The sequence below is a fragment of the Cryptomeria japonica genome, chromosome 1, assembly GCF_030272615.1.
Source record: "Cryptomeria japonica chromosome 1, Sugi_1.0, whole genome shotgun sequence".
NCBI lineage: Eukaryota > Viridiplantae > Streptophyta > Pinopsida > Cupressales > Cupressaceae > Cryptomeria > Cryptomeria japonica.
Window position 1 is genome coordinate 471706341 of NC_081405.1, and position 19362 is coordinate 471725702.

General features: G+C 32.4%; 1 protein-coding gene across 1 annotated transcript in view; it reads right to left on the reverse strand.

The window, feature by feature from the left end:
• LOC131071389 (cysteine synthase 2) overlaps nucleotides 1-3863 on the reverse strand; it is a 58230-nt gene extending 54367 nt beyond the window's left edge. Inside the window, exons 1-2 of the mRNA XM_058007206.2 lie at nucleotides 3542-3863; nucleotides 2372-2446 (exon numbers count right to left, since the gene is read on the reverse strand). Coding sequence (XP_057863189.2) covers nucleotides 2372-2446; nucleotides 3542-3733 — 267 coding nt within the window. The 5' untranslated portion in view covers nucleotides 3734-3863. The remainder of the gene's footprint in view (nucleotides 1-2371; nucleotides 2447-3541) is intronic.
• Between the last annotated feature and the right edge of the window lie 15499 nt (nucleotides 3864-19362).

Genomic DNA, 19362 nt, shown 5'->3' on the forward strand with positions numbered 1-19362 from the left:
AGTTAGTAGAATGACCATTAAGGGAGGGTATTAAAATAATATTGTAATATTTAGCGTGTAATAGTCATCTAATTAGTTTTAGGAAGTTTCCTTTTTGTCTTTCATTTTCAATCATTTGTTTTATAAAAACATCACTTGTACTCTCTATTTAACGAGTTATCATCTCCTTTGTAAATAACAAATTATCATTTCAAAATATATCAGCAAATTTTGGAAAGAAATATGATAGTATGTCTATAACACCATTACCCCAAGTACAACTTATCACCCTCAACTAAATGGCTGATAAAAACAATCAAATTGTCAATACATCTCTAAAGGGGTTTTAGCAAACTATGCTATAAATGAGGCTCAACAAACTTCATTCCCAAAGCTAATAGCATTTATTACAAGATCCATAAAATACAACAAGCCATAAATTCATTAGAATGATGTTGTTTACCCCTCCATATTCATGACTCGTTTTGCTTATTTTGATTATTAAGTAATTTAAGAACACTTGATCTCTGGTTAGCAGAATTTTTCTTGAGGAAAGCTAGTGGGTAATGAAACTCTTCAATAAGAACCTCAAATGGTCCCATGATAGGACTAAACCCCAATTGTGCCATCGTGGTAGTGACAGAATTTTAGGTAGGATATTGGGTCTTCTTAATGATTCGGCCTTATAAGCATAAGATTCTTGAAAATGAAGTGGAGAAACTTGACCCTGATATTACAGATCAGATTTGAGCAAAAGTGGGACAGGTTTAATATATTATCAAGTTGTCAATGGATTTATGAGTACATAACAGCTCCCTTGTCTCTACTTGAATGAAGTTGTGATACTTAAATAAAGTGGTGAGACAAAAGGTTGAAATTTCAAATTCCTTGCCTCACCTAAAAGATGAAATATATGCTTTTAAACTTAACAGCACATTTTGGCAACAAGCAAAGTTGAGGATTAAGGTATTGTTAGAATAATTCATTCAGTAGAAGGACTTAGGATTTCCTATGAAAGGATGGCATGTGGAAAGGCCCTGGCATACTATGATACCTAGCGCCATGATTGCTTTGACAAAGCACAATTCATAGAAGTACCATTATGATGCTTAGGGATAATTTATGCAATGCATTAGGAATTTTATGAGTTGATATGGAACCAATTTTGTGAATTCATTAGAGTCCAAATAAAGGCTGCTACAATGAATGAGAAATTGATTGTCTTTACACTCTAAAACACTGCAACTGCTTGATCATGAGAAATAATGAGACCTGAATGAATAATTCAGGCAAAAGATGAGGTACTCTTAGCTCTTTTTCAACATCCTCAATCATTCTCAACCAGCATGTATGGATTATATATCCATTTTTCCAATTTGAGACTTTATTTTACAGTGTTCTGTCATTTTCCTCTAGCAGACACCTACCCATAGGAACCATGTAATTGAAACATCAATTAGAGTGACTACTTCTCCAACTAGAAAGGTCATTTGATTAAGAATAACACGTAGGGTTCATCATGCCTCGTTCCTCTTAATCAAAGTAAGGATCAAACATAATTAACCATTCTTGCATCTAGTAAAATACCAGCTCATGGACTTATATATATAAATGATAGGTAAATATTTCCACCTCTAGACATATACCTATGTAAGTAAGCAGGAGACAAATTCTTAAAGTGTAACATAGTTTTACAAATGTAAAATTTTTGAAACATTTCTTAGGTTTGACACTGAGAAAATGGCTCAATCCAACACTTGCAAAAGACTTCTGCATTATCCCCATTATGTTGTCAAAAAAAAGTGAGAAAGGGATCTAAATGCCAATGGAAAGTGAGGCCTCAATCACTCTGCAATATGCTAGTTTCTTCAAATCTCCTGCTGTGTGGATGTGATACTTGTAAGAAAAGCCACAAATAGACTAATAGTACTTTAATAAACAGGAAACACACATAAAAGCAATATTGAAAAAGGTCTAAATAGTAAACCTAACTTCCTTTCTTGCTTTGCTCAAAACTTTCAAAAAGACTTGAATTTGCATGAAGACTATCAAATTGTATTCCCAAAGTTGACAAACAGTGACCCTCCATATGAAGTCATAGGACATAAATACATATCCCAAAAGCTTAATTGTTTGTTATTTGACACATTTTGCAGCACGAATCTCACTAATGTCAACATTAGGTAGGTGCTTCCTGCTATGTAATTAGGTAGACAAATATTTACCATTTAATTATAAACTTAATTTAGCTGAAAAAACAGATAAGATATGACATCATAAAGTTGTGCACTTTCAATGATACTTTATATTTTATTCTATATTGATTAAGTTTCATATACCTTCATAAGCTACTGTTGAAGTGAACAAGAACAATTTCTAAGTTAAGGATTACCTCTTGAATTATTTTTGCTGCTACTCTATCTTTAACACTTCCTCCAGGGTTCAAAAACTCTGCCTTAGCAAGAATCTGCAATCAAGATACTTTATCAGGTGAACACACTGTAATATGCTAACATCTGAAAAGCACGCAGCCCCTATCCCAGAGAGAAACGAAGAGAAAAGAATCAACAACAAAAGCTTTCAGAGTTTAGTTTCATTTAACAAGCATCAAGCCTTACCTCCATATATATGGAAAATTTACTTTCAACATTATGCCAGTAATGTTTTAGGATTGCGGTCAAGTGTCAACAATCAGAGAAAACAATCCAAAAGGTTGAAGCACGGTATAACATATGCCTTCAAATCTAAAAATGTGTCCTTTAATAAATGATTAATCCTCAATTGACCATTGACGGTATTTATTGGTAACTTCTCGGGTTCTTTATGAATTTTGATAGTCATTTATAATTTCTGTTGGATTTCATGTTTAGGTCAAACAATTTTGTTTTGTTAGTTATGACGGTATTCTTTTTAAAATCCTAATTATCCACGTGAGTGAGTACATACACATGTGATTTTTGAACACGGTTCATATGGACTGTATCTCTGCATATAGACTTCCCTGCCCTAGTTTGGAATCCATACATCCTCAGAAATGATTTCGCTACTATTGCCTAAGCTTATGTTTCAGTACTACTAAAAATAAAAATACTAATAATGCTTTTCCGGTCTCTATACCAGAGAAGAAATTGCCTGAACTGAAGTTTCAGTGGTAGCTAAAAAAATACTAACGATGCTCTCCCCGTCTCTATAAGAGAAAAGAAAAAAGATATTTATTTTGTGGGAGCATTCTGAATTCTATCTCTACAGTTCAAATTTATAAAAATTCAATCGTAGTATTTCCGCTCTAGGGTTTACGGTAGTTGTAGCAGGTTTAGGAGCGAGCTCTATCCAATCCTTTAAGCGAAGGCATGCAGAAGGGGCCAGATAATAATCCAGGCTTGCAAGCTTCATAGCATGTAGCGATCGTCAATCGATCAACCACCGTGGGATAGATAAGACATGACAGACTTTGAGCCACCGTAGAAGATTTGATTAATTCATTTCAGTTTAGTGTATGTCAGAGGCATTAATTGAATAACAAAAGAAAACAAAAACGCAAGAAATGAGTTGTTTAGATTACCTCGCAGCCCGTAGCATTGGACAAGCTCTTAATTTTGATGAGTGGAGTGTTGCCAATGGCACCAATTACTCCATCTGCCACACTCCTCTTCTTGCTCCTCCTCTTCTCGTATACATTGAAAAGTATGAAATGTGAGAGAAAAGCAATGGCCAAGACTCCAGCGAATACAGCATTCTGGCTAAAGAATCCCATGGCTGAATTGCAGTGTGAGGGTCAGGGTGAGGGGCCACCTCTTCCTCCCACACTGTTTTGTGCATTGGCAGTGTGTTTTTCTCTCAGTTGCAAGTTAGTCACGTCGTGCTGCTTCAATGCTCGATAATATTAGAATGTTAACGACAGTGGTGAGAACCAAGTGGTTTCTACTTGGGTAAATTTGTTCATGAAATGATTTCATTTTTTTTTATGGTACGAGTTACCCTAGTATTTTTTAACTTGATGTAAATCACTTCAATGAATGTACCTAAACCTAATATAATAATAATAATAATAATAATAGCATTTATATCAAATAGACATGCAATTGTAATGTCGATAATAATATATGATAAAAGATTGACAGTCTTAAATATAACGTAGGATATTTGTATAATTTAAGACGTGAGTGGGTACATTTAGTACATTTGACTTTAGAGGGATAAATGTGTGTTGTATCAATGGATCTCCTTCTTAAATATAACGTAGGATATTTGTATAATTTAAGACGTGAGTGGGTACATTTAGTACATTTGACTTTAGAGGGATAAATGTGTGTTGTATCAATGGATCTCCTTCTTCATACTTGCATGGTCTATGACAATCCACATTGGTTGGAAAGGATTCAAATTTTTTAAGCATAAGTATAATTGACATTTCACTTGAACTTTGGGGTGGCTTTACGCCTAATAGTACTCTTTGTTGAATGAGAGTATTAGATTCATTAAGGCTATTTGTACTAGCATATGAATCAAACATAACAAGTGTGGGTTGTTCTTGTTGCAATTCTTGGTCTGCATCGAGGGAGACTGGCTCTCTAACTATGTCATGCCTTCTACATACAATCTTCAAGCTCGTAATTATAATCCACCTACACATGAATAATGAGATAGACTATGAGCGAGAAGTTTTGTAACATAATAATCTGATAATTGTTTTTCCAAAACAATGTCACTCTCATTTGCTTATTGTGTTTTTCTTGAGTTGGAGAAGCTATACTCAATTGATTGTAGTATTGATCCAACTTTGATATCTCGAGAGATTATATGGTTGTTATACTTTTTGGGCAAGGATGCTTTGTGTTTGTCCATCAGAAATATCTAATCTATATCGATTAGATTGTTGAGGGCCATTCCCAAAATGTGATATGGAGAATACTTGGATGTACAAAGATAAGCCCGCATTTCCATAAATCAAAAGCTTGATTGCATTTGCAGTTAATATATCCATCATTTAGGTTTCAAGGGTATTCTTACAAAACCATTGACCTTATAATTACCTAATGTAATGCCTAAAATTAAACATGAGGATAATATTAAAATCTAATTTTCCTACATGACGACTAAATCAACTAAAAAAGTGATGGATAAGATATTATACAGATTATTTTTTTTATGTAAGGGAAAAATAAACAAACTTAATTTATAATCTAATTTTCCCTCTTGACGACTAAATCAACTAAAAAAATAATGGATAAACTATTATACATATTATTATTTTTATGTTAGGGAAAAATAAACAAACTTAATTTACATACAAGAAATAGCTTTATTTGTAGATAAACATCTAATTAATATAGTTCTTCTTAATTAATCTCTCCTTATTTTATTTTTTAAAATAAATTAATAAATAAAAATAAATGAATCCTTAAATTTCTTAGTAAATTCTACATTAATTAAATTTCTTAAAACTTAAAAATAGTAATAAAAGTGTAAATGAATTAAATTTCTTAAAAATTAAGAATGGTAATAAAAGTGTAAAGGTATCATTTTTTTGATGAACTTAACTTTCCAAAAATAAGAGGAGAAGTCCCTCTTTCATTCTCTTTTAAAACTAATCTATGTAGGCTATAATTTGCTATGTTTAATATTTTTATTGTCACCATAAAACAAAGCACGAGAACTCTAAAATAGTCATCCCTTATCAACCTTAATTCATACCTCATGTTTCTTTTAAATGCTCATGAAACTGAAGTGTATGATGGCAAGAGCGTAAATGTATGATGCCTAAATGCTCACACTTATGTATAATATGTGAAGGTGATAAGCAAGATAAAGGAAAGGCACTGTTATAGTTCAATCACAGTTTTTACAGTGAACTTAGAATAAGATATTCTAAAGTATATTGTTAAGTACAAAAATTCGAGTTATATTAGCTTATGTTGTATGTTGTGTGTAATGAACAGACAAAAATTCAAGCTATGAATTTGTGTCATTTTAAATTGATTGAAATTTGTAGTAGAAAAATCTAAAATAACAAAGTTCATACTTTTATCTTTTTTCTCCTCTACGTTAGGAACATTTTGTTCCTTGGAGATATTTATAAAATTCTAGTTAGAAGAGTAGCATTTAGAATACACAAAATCTCCTCTTTAATGTAGTGTAAATCTAATCCTACCTCCTTATTTTCCAAATCTCCATTGCTTGGACACTTAAAATTGGTCTGCTATTATAATCGTTGGTTTCATAATTGCCAATTATTATTATTATTTTTAGTAATAAAGATTTTTTTTTATGTTAAGATCCAAATTTGATTTTAGGCCTATTCTCAAATAATTTTTTGCACGAGAATAATATATAGAATACACAAAATATATTCTTTCATGTATTTTAAAACCCTATATTGAGAATTTTACAAATAAATTATACATGTCCATATTACACTAGGACTAATGCTAGTTGGTTTACTTAAACATAAGACAACTTACAAAAGTCCATACAAACTAACTTTTGAGGATTAGAATAAAAAAATTATCAAATAAAGACTTAATAATGTCCACAAGACTTGGGCATTTGAAAGAGTAGAGTACATTTCCTTTAGTGTCGGTCCTCCTTTTATGTAAATGATTAAAATTGAGTAAAGGTTCTCTAGAATTTTTAATTGACAGCTACATGAAATTGGAAGCTACCTTAGTGTTCTCTTTTTTGCCACGCACCATCGATGCCAATTAAATTTTATCGGAATGTGTGAGACTTTTGCTAGGATATATTGAATAATGAAAACTAATTATTTTTTGCTAAAATGCTTGAGACTTTTTATTGGGAGTGTGAGACACTTCCAGTGGGCAAAGCCCACATAATACAAGCCTAGTGGCTAATTAAATTTGTTTTTTAAAGTAGACAATTATATAGTTCAAGGATTAGCTTGAACTACAAATGAAATTGAAAAAAAAAAATTCATAATTGGTGTAGATATTGATAATTAAAGAAGAGTAGGAAGGAAGATGTCATTTTCAAAAATAAGTTTAGTTATCTATCTTCTAGTTGTATGTTATCAAATATGGGAATGCAAGTAATGTTGTATAGTTCTAATTTTATCTCATTTGTACATTTAAGCCTTATATGATCACATTTGTATTCATGTAAGGCACTAGTGTCTCATATGGCCACAATTACATACTTTACAACTTCCTCGCATGAACTTACAAACTCTAATGAATTTGTATGTATTTGTACTTTAACTTGTAATGTTTATTTTTAAACAAAAAAGGTGTTTGTGGCACCTTTGGGGATCTAGCTTGGTCAAATCACTAGTTTGATTCAACAATTTTATGAAAAATAAACTCTAGAAGTGTGTGAATAATCCATAGGTGCAAGGTGTAACTACTACAACAATGGTAGTCTAACAATAAACGTTGGTTGATATTTCCTATATGAGTGGGTGCTCCTATGATGTCTTAGATGTTCAAGTATGTGTCTTAAATGCTCATTCTGTGTTATTTGTTTTCAATTAATCCCTTTCTATACACATATGACACTTTTACTCTTAGAGTTTAATCAACAACTTTTGGGGTGTAAAAAGGCAAATGTTTGGGCAAAACAAATTGATTTTAAATGTGGAGGATGCAAATGTGCACAATCTTGCTCAAAGGATAGGAGTGTGATGTGTTAACTTCTGTGATGCAAAAATTGTCAGTATGAGGAAATTAAGTTATTCATGTGTGACTAGGATTCTACATTGAAACTAGGTATAATTTTGTAATCAATTAAAGCTATAAGAGGTAGTAAAAGAAAAAAGTTCCAAAAGCCATGCTTAAAAATGAGGGCACTAAAATGAGTGCAAAATCAGATAGAAAAGTGCTAGTTTCTATACAAGTGAAATTATTTTTATATAGTTTTGGTCATGACACATGCTCTTAAAGTTTATCCTATGTATTTTATGTAAAATTGTTTTAGTAATGGTTATAAATTGGTCCCTTTGAGAGATTCCTTAAATAGATTTTTTTGTTAGATATCAATTTCATATTAGAATCACTTTTTTATTTAATGGAAATTATAAACAATAAAATATTTCTACTTGTGCTATCAACAACCACCATCCCATCAATAATATATTCCACCAACAAACACACTTTAATCCACCTATCAACAACTATCCCATAAATAATATATTTCACCAATAAATGCTTTACAATCCACCTATAAATAACCACCATCATATCAACAACAACACACTCCACCAATAAACATATACCAATCCACCCATAAACAACTACCATTTCACCCCCTATATCCAACTATTGGGAATCTCTCCACCTAAGAGTATCAAGAGATGAAGGATATGTTGAAGCAGGTATAAATAGGGATCTTAACTCCAAAGAAAACATATAAATTTTAAGAACTATTTCCCTACCTCTTCAATACATCAATAATGATGGTACCTTTCCCTCATAATTTTAAAGTACCAAAACTTGATAAATATAAAGGGAAAAGGGACCTCTGAGATCGTATCATGGAATTTTTATTGGCATATTAAGAGGTTGGGTACTATGGTGTGTATCTTATGAGAATCTTTCCTAAAATTTGGGAGGATAAGTAGTCGAATGGTAATTGCACCTACTACATGGATCCACTAAAACTTTGTTGAATTGATTAAGAAATTGATAACCCATTTCTTAATATAATATCAAACACAAGTTAACTAAGCTTGAAAAGGTGAGGTTTTTGTTCCCTTCAATCATAGAGAAGTCCCATTAGACTCTTTCCATGACTAATACAAGAAAGAAAAAAATTCTCATTATTTTCATCACAAATCTTAATCCCAAAATAGCCTCACTTACAATTCCATTATATCTTAACTCTTGAAAATAATATTAACAAAGGGATCACTCTCAAGAATGCCCTTTTTGCCAAAGGTTTGGTTAAAAGATATAACAAAGACGAAGATAATAACAAGCAAACCAATCACAAACTACACTTTTGGGCTTAGAATAAAAATATTATGGGTGAGAAGGTAATTGACTCCAAACTTGTACTAAAAACACATACCAAACAAGTTTAAATGTTTAAATATTCAAATGCATGTTTCAATACCTAAAGGACAACAAAAAGCTTCTAATTATTCAAAACATAAATGCATTCCTTAGGGGACTACCAAAGTAGCATTTCAATTACTCATTCAAGCCAGCTTAATAAACTTTCCATACAACTAATATTTTGATGAGAAAACACCCAAACCTACATGGTATAGAGAAAATTATTATTGTGAGTACCATCACATTAAAGACCACACTCTCTCAAAATACATGAAACTTAAGAACTACATCCAAGATCTCATCAATCAAGTCAGATAGGATTGGAAGGCCATATATGACCCTCATCTAATGAGTAATTGGGCATATATCAAGATTCATTTTTTAAGTATGATCAAAACTAATACTTCATGTCAAACAAAGCCTCATTCCTATATATGTTATAGGATCTCTAGATAGAATACTAGTGTCAACAAACCATGTGAGACGAGCAAATGCATGCACTACCTAAGATTAATGAAAATACACAAATATGTATCAATACTTGAATTAAATTGAACTACAAGTATGTAAATATTCACTGAGTGTCTTGCATATATAGGAAAGGATGAGGAGTGAGAAGGTGGCAATGAAACTCTTACTACCCCTCCAAATTTGTTACACATCTAAGATCAAGTGACAATTGTGTTAAGTGTGTGTAAACTAGGTGTCTCAATAGGTGAATACCTATGTCTCAACAACATGGAGACAAAAAGATAAAATTCCCTAAGTGGAGACTTAACTAGTGTGAATAGGAATTCTCCTAGGTTGGCTAAAATCTCGCTAAATAGATAATGCGCTAGAAATTAGGATCTTAAGATACTAGTCATTATAAATTTAGCATAAAATAAATAAATGAGAATCATACAAGTATATGTTTTGAACATTACACAAGATATACATGGGAAAAACCCTTTCAAATACAAAACCTCATATAGGATCTTTTTATTAAAATGCTTACAAAATATAGTCTATTAAAAATAAATTAAACTTGGGGACACTTCTCTTTACTTCCACATAACCAATAGCACCTTCTATAAAACTCCAAATTCACCACTCTAAAATGAGAGAGAACTTCCTTAAATATAGGAGGAAGTGTAATGTCCCTCTTTGGGATTTTCCTTAATTTAAACCTGAGACAACAATTCCAACTTAAGGTGATAACTATAATATATATATAAATATAATTTTATCAAATATGAGAACATTTTATTATAATATTTGACTTAAAATTTCTAAGAATAGTATGAAAGATAGAACTTATCTTTACAATCATTGCTATCAATCTACCAATCTGGTATAGGTTTGCAATACTACTCTCGTCTTAAATTTTGCTATAGTGGAGCTCTTTATTTTTACCCTTAAAACTGTCCAAATTCTCTTCATGAATCTGATACGAAGTTCTTCGTATATCTTCTTTGGCATATTAGATATATCTTCTTTGGCATATGAGATATATCTTCTTTCTTACTTCCCCCCCTCCATCATTCATTACCACTGATATCTTATACTTAATCGAACAGCTGTAATCTTTTTTCAAAGAATGCGTCTCTTTATTACAGATGCAACTCCCCATTGTATTTTAACAAATTACACCCCTTCATTTTTAATCATTCCATATTCTTATTAAGGTTTTGTTAATATTTTAATTTATTTTCTTTGGATCGCACTCTCTCAAAGATAACATAGATTGCACCACTTCATAAGACGTATCTTTCTCACCCATACGCTGTCCAAGGTATCATTCTCATAAAATTTGAGACGTAATTATTGATAAATGTAATGTCCCCTACTTGGTTCATCAATATTATGTCAACCTGAATGTGGTCGCTTAGGGGTGATTAATATTATAACTGGTTACTCGGTCAGGCTATTGACTCTCTAAATATGTTGTACGCAGTTGCCTGTGCAATTCGGTCAAGCTATTGACTCTCTATGTAGAGCATACCACCTAGAACAAGGATAGTACTGCCAGTATTTAATAACAGATCTGATCTGTTCTAAATCTGACAGTGTATCTTCAATACACATAACATTTATGCAGGAATATGCTAATCTTCTGGTGTACCTACTTATGTCTAAGACTGAAAATATATCCTTAAATACACAAAATACTAATACAGAGAATGGGCTAGTTCTCTGATATATACGCTATGTTCTGGGACTGAAATATATCCTTAATACTTAGAATATGTATACAGAGAATGGATGGTATTCTGATATCGATCTTCCTGAATCAGATTCCTTCTTCCATTTGGGTATAATCTGGGCGTCATTTTTCCTTCTTTCCTCTATCGTGCCCTCCCGTTTAACCCCCCCACGTGCACCTATGTATACATGTGGATCAGAGGTGATGCAAAGAGGAAGTCGTGACTTCTCCAAAAGTCACGACTTCTTTTACTGAAGTCGTATTTCCTTTGGAGCCCGATAGGATTAGTTTAGCTTGTTAATGTTTAACATCCATAATAATTAATAATTAATAATTAATTTACTGCTCATTAACAAACCAATCTGTTAATATATAAACATTAATCACACATAAACTATAATTAATTTTATATACTGATACAATGTTAATTATGCATTTATTCACCAACTAAACATGTTAATGTGGATTTTAAATAAATCAATGAGATACATATATTTATACAACTATCGATATTCCATTACATGATGAACTAGTGGTTACAAAGTTATAATAATGGAGGGTTATTGGCAGCACGTTGTAATTGGATAAGATGTTAATTGGATAAGATATTTTAAACTTTCCCTTTCATCTATTATTGCTACTATTTAACTTATTACTTTAATAACCACTTGAAAATGCTACCAATCTTAATCCCACAATTGTTCATGGGTTCTGTTATCTTTTTGGGTCAAAGATGGGGACATGACAACTATTATAGGCGATTTGTCAAGGGCTTTTCATAATTGGTAGAAATTGAACAGCTATCCATAATCTGATCAAAATTTGTATTGTATTTTAATATTGGTTCTATTTATGGTATCGTATTAATATGATATAATGTATTTTGACAATTCATGTTATATTTTATATTTATTAAATAGCACGTTATATGATAAGTGTAATATATTCAATATATCTATTTTATGTTTTAATAGTATTTTATCGTAAAATTTCTTTAATAGTTAATATAATATTAATAATTGAAATATGAACGTTACATTAAAATAAAACAATAATAATAAATAATAGTCATAACAAATAATAAACATTAATAATCATATATTAGAGGAAAATTGTGAAGTCTCATAAATGAGATGATTTTCCAATATTAATAAATGTTTTAATTATCGTATTTATTCAATCACAATAATCCAATGTCCAAAGAAGGGTTATGACAGGAAGGGTGGCAAACTACATGAAAGGGTATTAGTCACACATTTTCAATAACACTCATTCATAAATAATTAATAATCTAATAGCTATTAGACTATAATTATTTAAAATGAAATATTCTTAATAAAACATCTAACATGTAAGGTCATATAATCTTATATTAGAACAATATATGAATGGTCTAAGGGTGTAAACCCTAATAACATTATATTATAACATAATGTCACTATTTACACCAGCATCCCCAGTTTAATGCAATTATTGAGTAATGTATGAATGATGATGAGTCCCAACTACCAGGCCATGTTGAGTACTCTTGTACAAATTTCTCACAAATGGAGTAAAGGAGAATACCCTATTGAGAAATAAAAACCACTGTCTAAAAGAGAAATGATATACTAAAAATATACAAGAAATATCCCCCATAGGAGAGAAAAGAGAGACTATGGAGACCGCCATAAGACAATAGATCCTACAATGTTGAGTGATGCACAAGTTCCAAATACAATTATGTAATCTCTTAATGTTGCTCAAATGCTCCATGTGAAGACTAATGTAGAAATAATAATCAAAGAAGTGATGTGCAGTATGTCAATACATGTCATGTGGCTATAATAAAAATCCCACATGAAGTCCTACAAAGAAGGAATCTTACATGAGGTCTTTCTATAAAGAATCACTCGAATCCCTTAGTGAAGTCTCTTTGAACTTTTTAGTAGCACAAGAACTATCATCAAAGAGAATATGTATATCCTCAATACCATCATCAAGATCTGAAATGTGGGAATCTATTAAAAAGTAAGAGATGCCAAGTAAAAATGTGGCCTAAGGATCTAGAAAGTTGATATTAATATCTTATTGTGATAAATCAACGGAAGTTCCCGAGGAAGAAACATATAACTCTAAAGTAGAAATAGGTGATGATGGAGGATAGTAGCACCATACTAATTTTCTAGGTCTTCTAATATTGCCTAGTCTTGCTTTTTTCTTAAGTATGGAAGCCCTAGCAGTCACTCCAACCCCTAGCGGATTTTTAGTTATATTTTATCGATGAATTGAAATACACTATAGTCAATCTTTAAGTTATGACTTTAAGTCTTGTAGCCTCATTGATTACCAGGCCAATTTCCTAGCTATGGGCTCATCCCATTACACAATAGGGATTAGAACAAGCAAAAACAATAGGGAAAGATACTTCAGAGTCAATGAAAATTGATATGATGACACAATTGGAGGAGTTTCAATCGAATAATGGATTATATGGCATTAAGAGAAGACAAACTAAAGGAGCAGATAAAGGAAGCCAAATCCTAGGCTGAAGTTGTTAATGAATCGACAAGTGGACAAAAGGAAATCATAGAAAACCAAATCAAAAGACAAATAAGAGAAGAAAAAGGCAAACAAGGCAAGGAGGTAAATATCATCATCAAAGGTTAAATAAATTTGGAGAGAAGGAAAGAACGGATATTCTAGCAAGGGATTTTCTCAAGGACTAACTAAAGTGGATAGGTTGTATACAACAAGCGAATAGGATTCGAAAGAAAATAGGAGAAGGAAAGGATAGACATATGAGAGTTACTTTTATAAGTTTGGCAGACAAATATATGATCCTAAAAAATACGGGGATGCTTAGAGGTACTTATATCTATTTAGATGAAGATTTGTTTTTTGCGTAACGAGAAGGGCGAAGGAGAGAGTGGGAGAAAGTGAAATCAGCTAGAGAAGTAGGAAAATGGGCATGGCTGAAAAATGGGAAAGATCAAATTAACAAGCAATGGACACACAAGAAATAGGGATTTGGGGCCCCCTGGGAGTATATAAACATGGCAAGTTGGAATTGTAGAGGTTACCGATGGAGAAGAGGACCGAGCTTGGGGCCCATAGCAAATGGAAAAGACATTATTTTTCTTATGGAAACACATGAACATGATGGATGCGAGGTTCCAAACATTAAATGATACATTAAAATCTCAGTGTGGAATGAAGAGATAGAAATAGGTAAAGGGCATGGAGGGATAACAATATATTAATAAATAAAATATGGTGTGATATTATAAAATTGGAGAAAGAGGACCCAAATAAACAGTTTACATGGCTGAAAATAACAGACACTAAGGATACTATTTGGGTGGTTGCTTGTTATATTTTGCCCCAAAAAGTTCAAAATTTTACAAGAAGATAAATTTGGATAATGAAGAACCTTATGCTGCATTTAAAAAAAGATATTTCAACTTATAGCAACGTAGGGGAAATTATCTTAATTAGAGACTTCAATTTTAGGACAACGAATAATCAATCTATTTAGTTAAGCAATGGTGTAGGAGAAGACAAGGGGAAAATGAGGATCACCTTTGGAGACGGACTTCACAGGACAGGAATGAAAGTATTTCACACTTTGGGACAAATTTGTTAGGCCTTTGTAGCTTATATGGAATGTTTATATGTAATGGCATGAAGAATTGGCCAAGATCCAACAATGTTACTTGCAAGACTTACAATGGGCAAACCGTGGTAGACTATGTAATATGTTCTCAGAGCTCTATTTCCAAGTTTTTGAACTTCAATATCGAGAGATAAACCAAAGAGTTGAACTCTTATCATTTGCCTCTTTTTATTAAGCTTGGCATAAATGTTAAGGGCCTACAAGAAGAACAAAAACAATATCACAAGAAGGATGTTAACAAAGGTAAAATCCTTATAAATTAAGAAAATCATGAGCTCTTCAAGGCTACTTTGGAAGAGCACCTACAATTGGCAAAACATAGTGTAGAATGCAAGGGTAACAAAAGAGAAAAAGAGTATGTTGGCAATAACATGTTGATCCCTTTGATACACAAATCTTTGAAGGTGTGTAAGTGAACTAAACTATGAAGAAAGTTTCAAATACCTTTCCAACTAATCTTGGTATGACGAAGAGTGCAAAGTTTCTAAAAAATCTCTTAAAGGAAGGATTCAAGTAGGGAAAACAAGATAATATACAAACAATTGATTCAATAATAAAAAAAAAGATATGTAATTTCAAGGAGGAAAGAATTAATTGATTTGGGGAAACACAACCCCAAAGGATTTTGGAAGGAGCTACAGCTAAAGAGAAAACAAATTGAAAACAATATCATAGATGCCCAATAGTTAGAATATGTGAAGCTCTTATACGAACAAACAAATGAGAAAAGTAATCCACCCACAATTAAAACTTTTGTTGAGATTTTATCATTGAAAGACATCAAACAAGGTATAAATAATTTGTCAATTGGTAAAGCACAAGACATTGATTGTTTATAGGCAAAAAAATTAAAGTGGGGATTTGATCTCCTAGCTCTACATATCGAGAAGATATTTAATGGAGTTACTCAAACCATCTTTTCAACTGAATGGACAACTAGTGTGGTTATCCCTCTTCACAAAAGGGGAGACATCAATAACCCATCTAATTATTGTACTATTATGGTCAACCCTCTCTTTGGGAAGCTTTTTGGGAGCATGATAGGGCGTATAATTAGTAAATGGGTAGAAAAAGAGGGAAAAAGGGCAAGAGGTCATGTTGGCTTCCAATCTAAACATTTTATTATAGATCACTGCATCACTCTAAGACACTTCATTGAAAAAGTTTGGGATAGACAAGGGGTAGGGGCCTTTTGCTGCTTAATTTGTTGATTTCAAAAAAGCTTTTGACATTGTCCCTAGGGATAAGCTTTGGAATAGAATGGAAGAATTGGAAGTTGCAGAAGAGTTTAGAGTTGTTATCCACAAACTTTACGAGCAGGTTAGAGCCAAAATCAAAACTAAAGAGGGTATGTTTGAATGCTTTGATAGTGACATCGGGGTCAAACAAGGGTGTCATTTGTCTCCCACGTTATTTGGTTTATATATTGATAAAATTGAAGAGTGGTTAAACAATACCAATGGGGAAGGTATCCAATTGGTGGAATACGTGGTAAAGTTACTTCTAAATGCATATGACCTTATTCTTATTGTAAAATCAGCACAAGGTTTGAGAGAGCATCTAAAGGATCTTGAGCTCTTTTGTCAATAGGTTGGGATGCAACTGAATACTAGCAAAACCAAAGTCGTGATTTTTTCGTTGAAAAGGAAGAAGTAGCAACCTAATTTCATCTTCAAGGGCAGCCCCTTGGAAGTAGAGGTGGACTACAAATACTTAGGAATTGATTTTCACAGTAGGCTCAGTTGCAAGACATGTAGATCAAAGAGGATCCAAGGAGGATGCAGAGCCTTATACCTTCTTCGAAACATATGTAGAAAAGTTGAGTTGTGGGATTGGAAAACTAAGAAAACTCTTTTTGGTTTGTTAGTGGTACCAGTTATCCTCTATGGGTGTGAAGTTTGGGGGAACAACATGTCAAAGCACAAATGACAACAAATAGAAAGAATTCAAAAACATCTAATCACTAGCAACCTCAAAGTCAAATCAATGATACCTTATGAGATTATTTTAGTGGAAGCTACTATGTTCCCAATCGAGGCCTCAGCAATAATTCAATTGATATGCTACGTAAAAAAATTTGAAAGTATGGATAAACATCACCAACCCAAAATGATTGTTGAAGAGGAGCTATGTCGTAGAAAGAAGACATGGAAGAAACAAAACAAGTGGATGAACAAGTGGGACCTAAATATGAGTGATTGTCCTAGCACTAGAGAGGAGATTAAAAAGTGGGTATTAAAAAAATTCAAGAATGTCATGTGGACAAAACAGTTAGGTAGAAAGAAAGCATACTATAATAAAGAATTTAACTATACTTGGGATCATGATAAAAAAGTTTATTTGAGATTGACGATTAGCGAAAAGGCCAAAATTTTAATTGCTCAGTTGAGGACTGGATCTCGTCATTTGAGATGCGAAACTAGTAGGTGGAAGCTACCAAAAGAAGACTGGGAAGAAAGGACATGCATTTTCTGCAGCAAGAGTGCGGTAGAAACATAATGGCATTTCAATAAGGAGTGTGTGATATATGAGGATATTCGCAGTCAGTTTGAGAATGAATTAAAGGCGGATAGTCTGAATGAACTTTTTGAAGAGACAAAGATACACAAAACATCGAGTTTCTTACTCAAAATCCATAATAGAAGAACCAATGTGGAAAAGAGCTTGAAAATGGGTTAGTTTTGTTTCTTGGTCCCTTAGACCGCTGGATCTTGTGGACATCATTAAAATTCCTTCATTCATTCATTCATTGAGAATTAATTTTTCATAAGTCTATAGTCCATGAGCAGGCATGCACAATGATGACACTTCACAGCCTAATACATGCCTACAATCTCTAGAGGTCAGTTCTTTGTTAGAGTCACACTTTTGTGTTATGTTGTCACTTGTCTAGTGGGCCCCAACCTTTTGCAAAGCTAAGTGAATGGATCATCCAATAGAGAAACTCTCAAGTGGTTGTATGCTAGCTCAAAGGTCAAAATATTAAAGCTTATTTGGCATTAAACTTCTACAATTTTCTACCATGAATCTCGGGACCACACCAGATATTTGAGAAAGTATGGAGACAATACAACCCACTTAGTAGCATATCAAAAAGAAGGAACCTAGTGGATGGCACGATCTCATGATTCCACAACACATGTACAATGTCAAAGCTAGGCTGTGCAGTCTTTATGATAGGATGGAAAGTGTAGTCTCAATTTAAAAAATATGATTGGCTATGACTTTTCAATGCATGTACGATGGATTTTTTAAATATAGTTTGGTCAATCAAGGCCATAGATCTTATCGCACCAAAATAAAATCAATTGCTCATGTTCAAACTCCAAAATAGTTAGTTGTTGGAATGAAATTAATAGAGCATTTGGGTCATTACATTGTCTACTTTCATTTGCATCAAAAATTTCATGTAAAATATGCTCTCAACTACATTTTTCTGGCTCAAAAATTAGGGTTTGCAAGAAAAACTCAAGTCATGATTTTATGCTTGAAAAACTATTCAATTTCATGCATTTTCCATTATTGAGTTCCTCTATGCTTCTATGATTTTATATTATGTGAAGAGAAGGTCAAATTACAAATAATTTAAAAATCCTAACAATTGAACGAAACCCTAAGATTTGTGCTTAAACAAAATGAGACGCTCAATAGATCAATCATCTACTTCAAAGAGAACACTAGACGAAGATTTTTTGATTCAATTTTTGGGATCATCAAGGATGCCTATGAATGTATGTGTTCTAGGTTGTTTCACATATATATTGCTTGATAGTATAGGTGGATGTAGGGATATGACTGCATGGTCTCTATTTGAGCACTAGTATAGGAATAGACAAGCTTGATTTCCTTTAGCAAATGCTTAGCATCTAGACTTAGCCAAGCTCATGGTTCCAAACATATTTGTGAATGATAACTTTATTAGAGTTGTGGCACAAATATATGATGCATAGAACATGAGAGTGTTGATAAGAAATGGTGCACAAATGATAAGCTTTCCCAAAGAGTACATCTTTGGTGTCTTTAGTTTGAACCTAGTAGCTAGTAAAGCCATTAAATTTGATACTTTCAAAGAGATATGAAGTGCATAAAATTACATACAAACAATGTATTCCCCTAGCCACAAGGTAAAAGGATTGGGAAAAGGGTTAGTTAAGTTACCATAAAATGAGGACTCTCTAGTCCTTGACACATTTGAGGAAAATTTTATTCAAACATATTATACCTTGTGTCATGTTGCAAGAGAGGATTTAAAATTGAAAATTCCCATTCATTTCATTAATATGACAACATATGTCCAAATTCTAATGTTGATTAGTGAGATTGGCTATGCTACATTTATTGCAAAGGGTATGCAAAAACATATGATGGTCATTTGGGTCAATGAGAAAAAGGTTGAGTTCAAGTAGTATTCCTTGTTATGCCACATCCTTATGTATGCAGTGAGGGGATTATGGCATAATAATTTACAAGACAAGTAGATAATGTTAGTGTGAAAATGTGTTTTACCTAATTAGTTTTATTTTAGCCTACTTAGT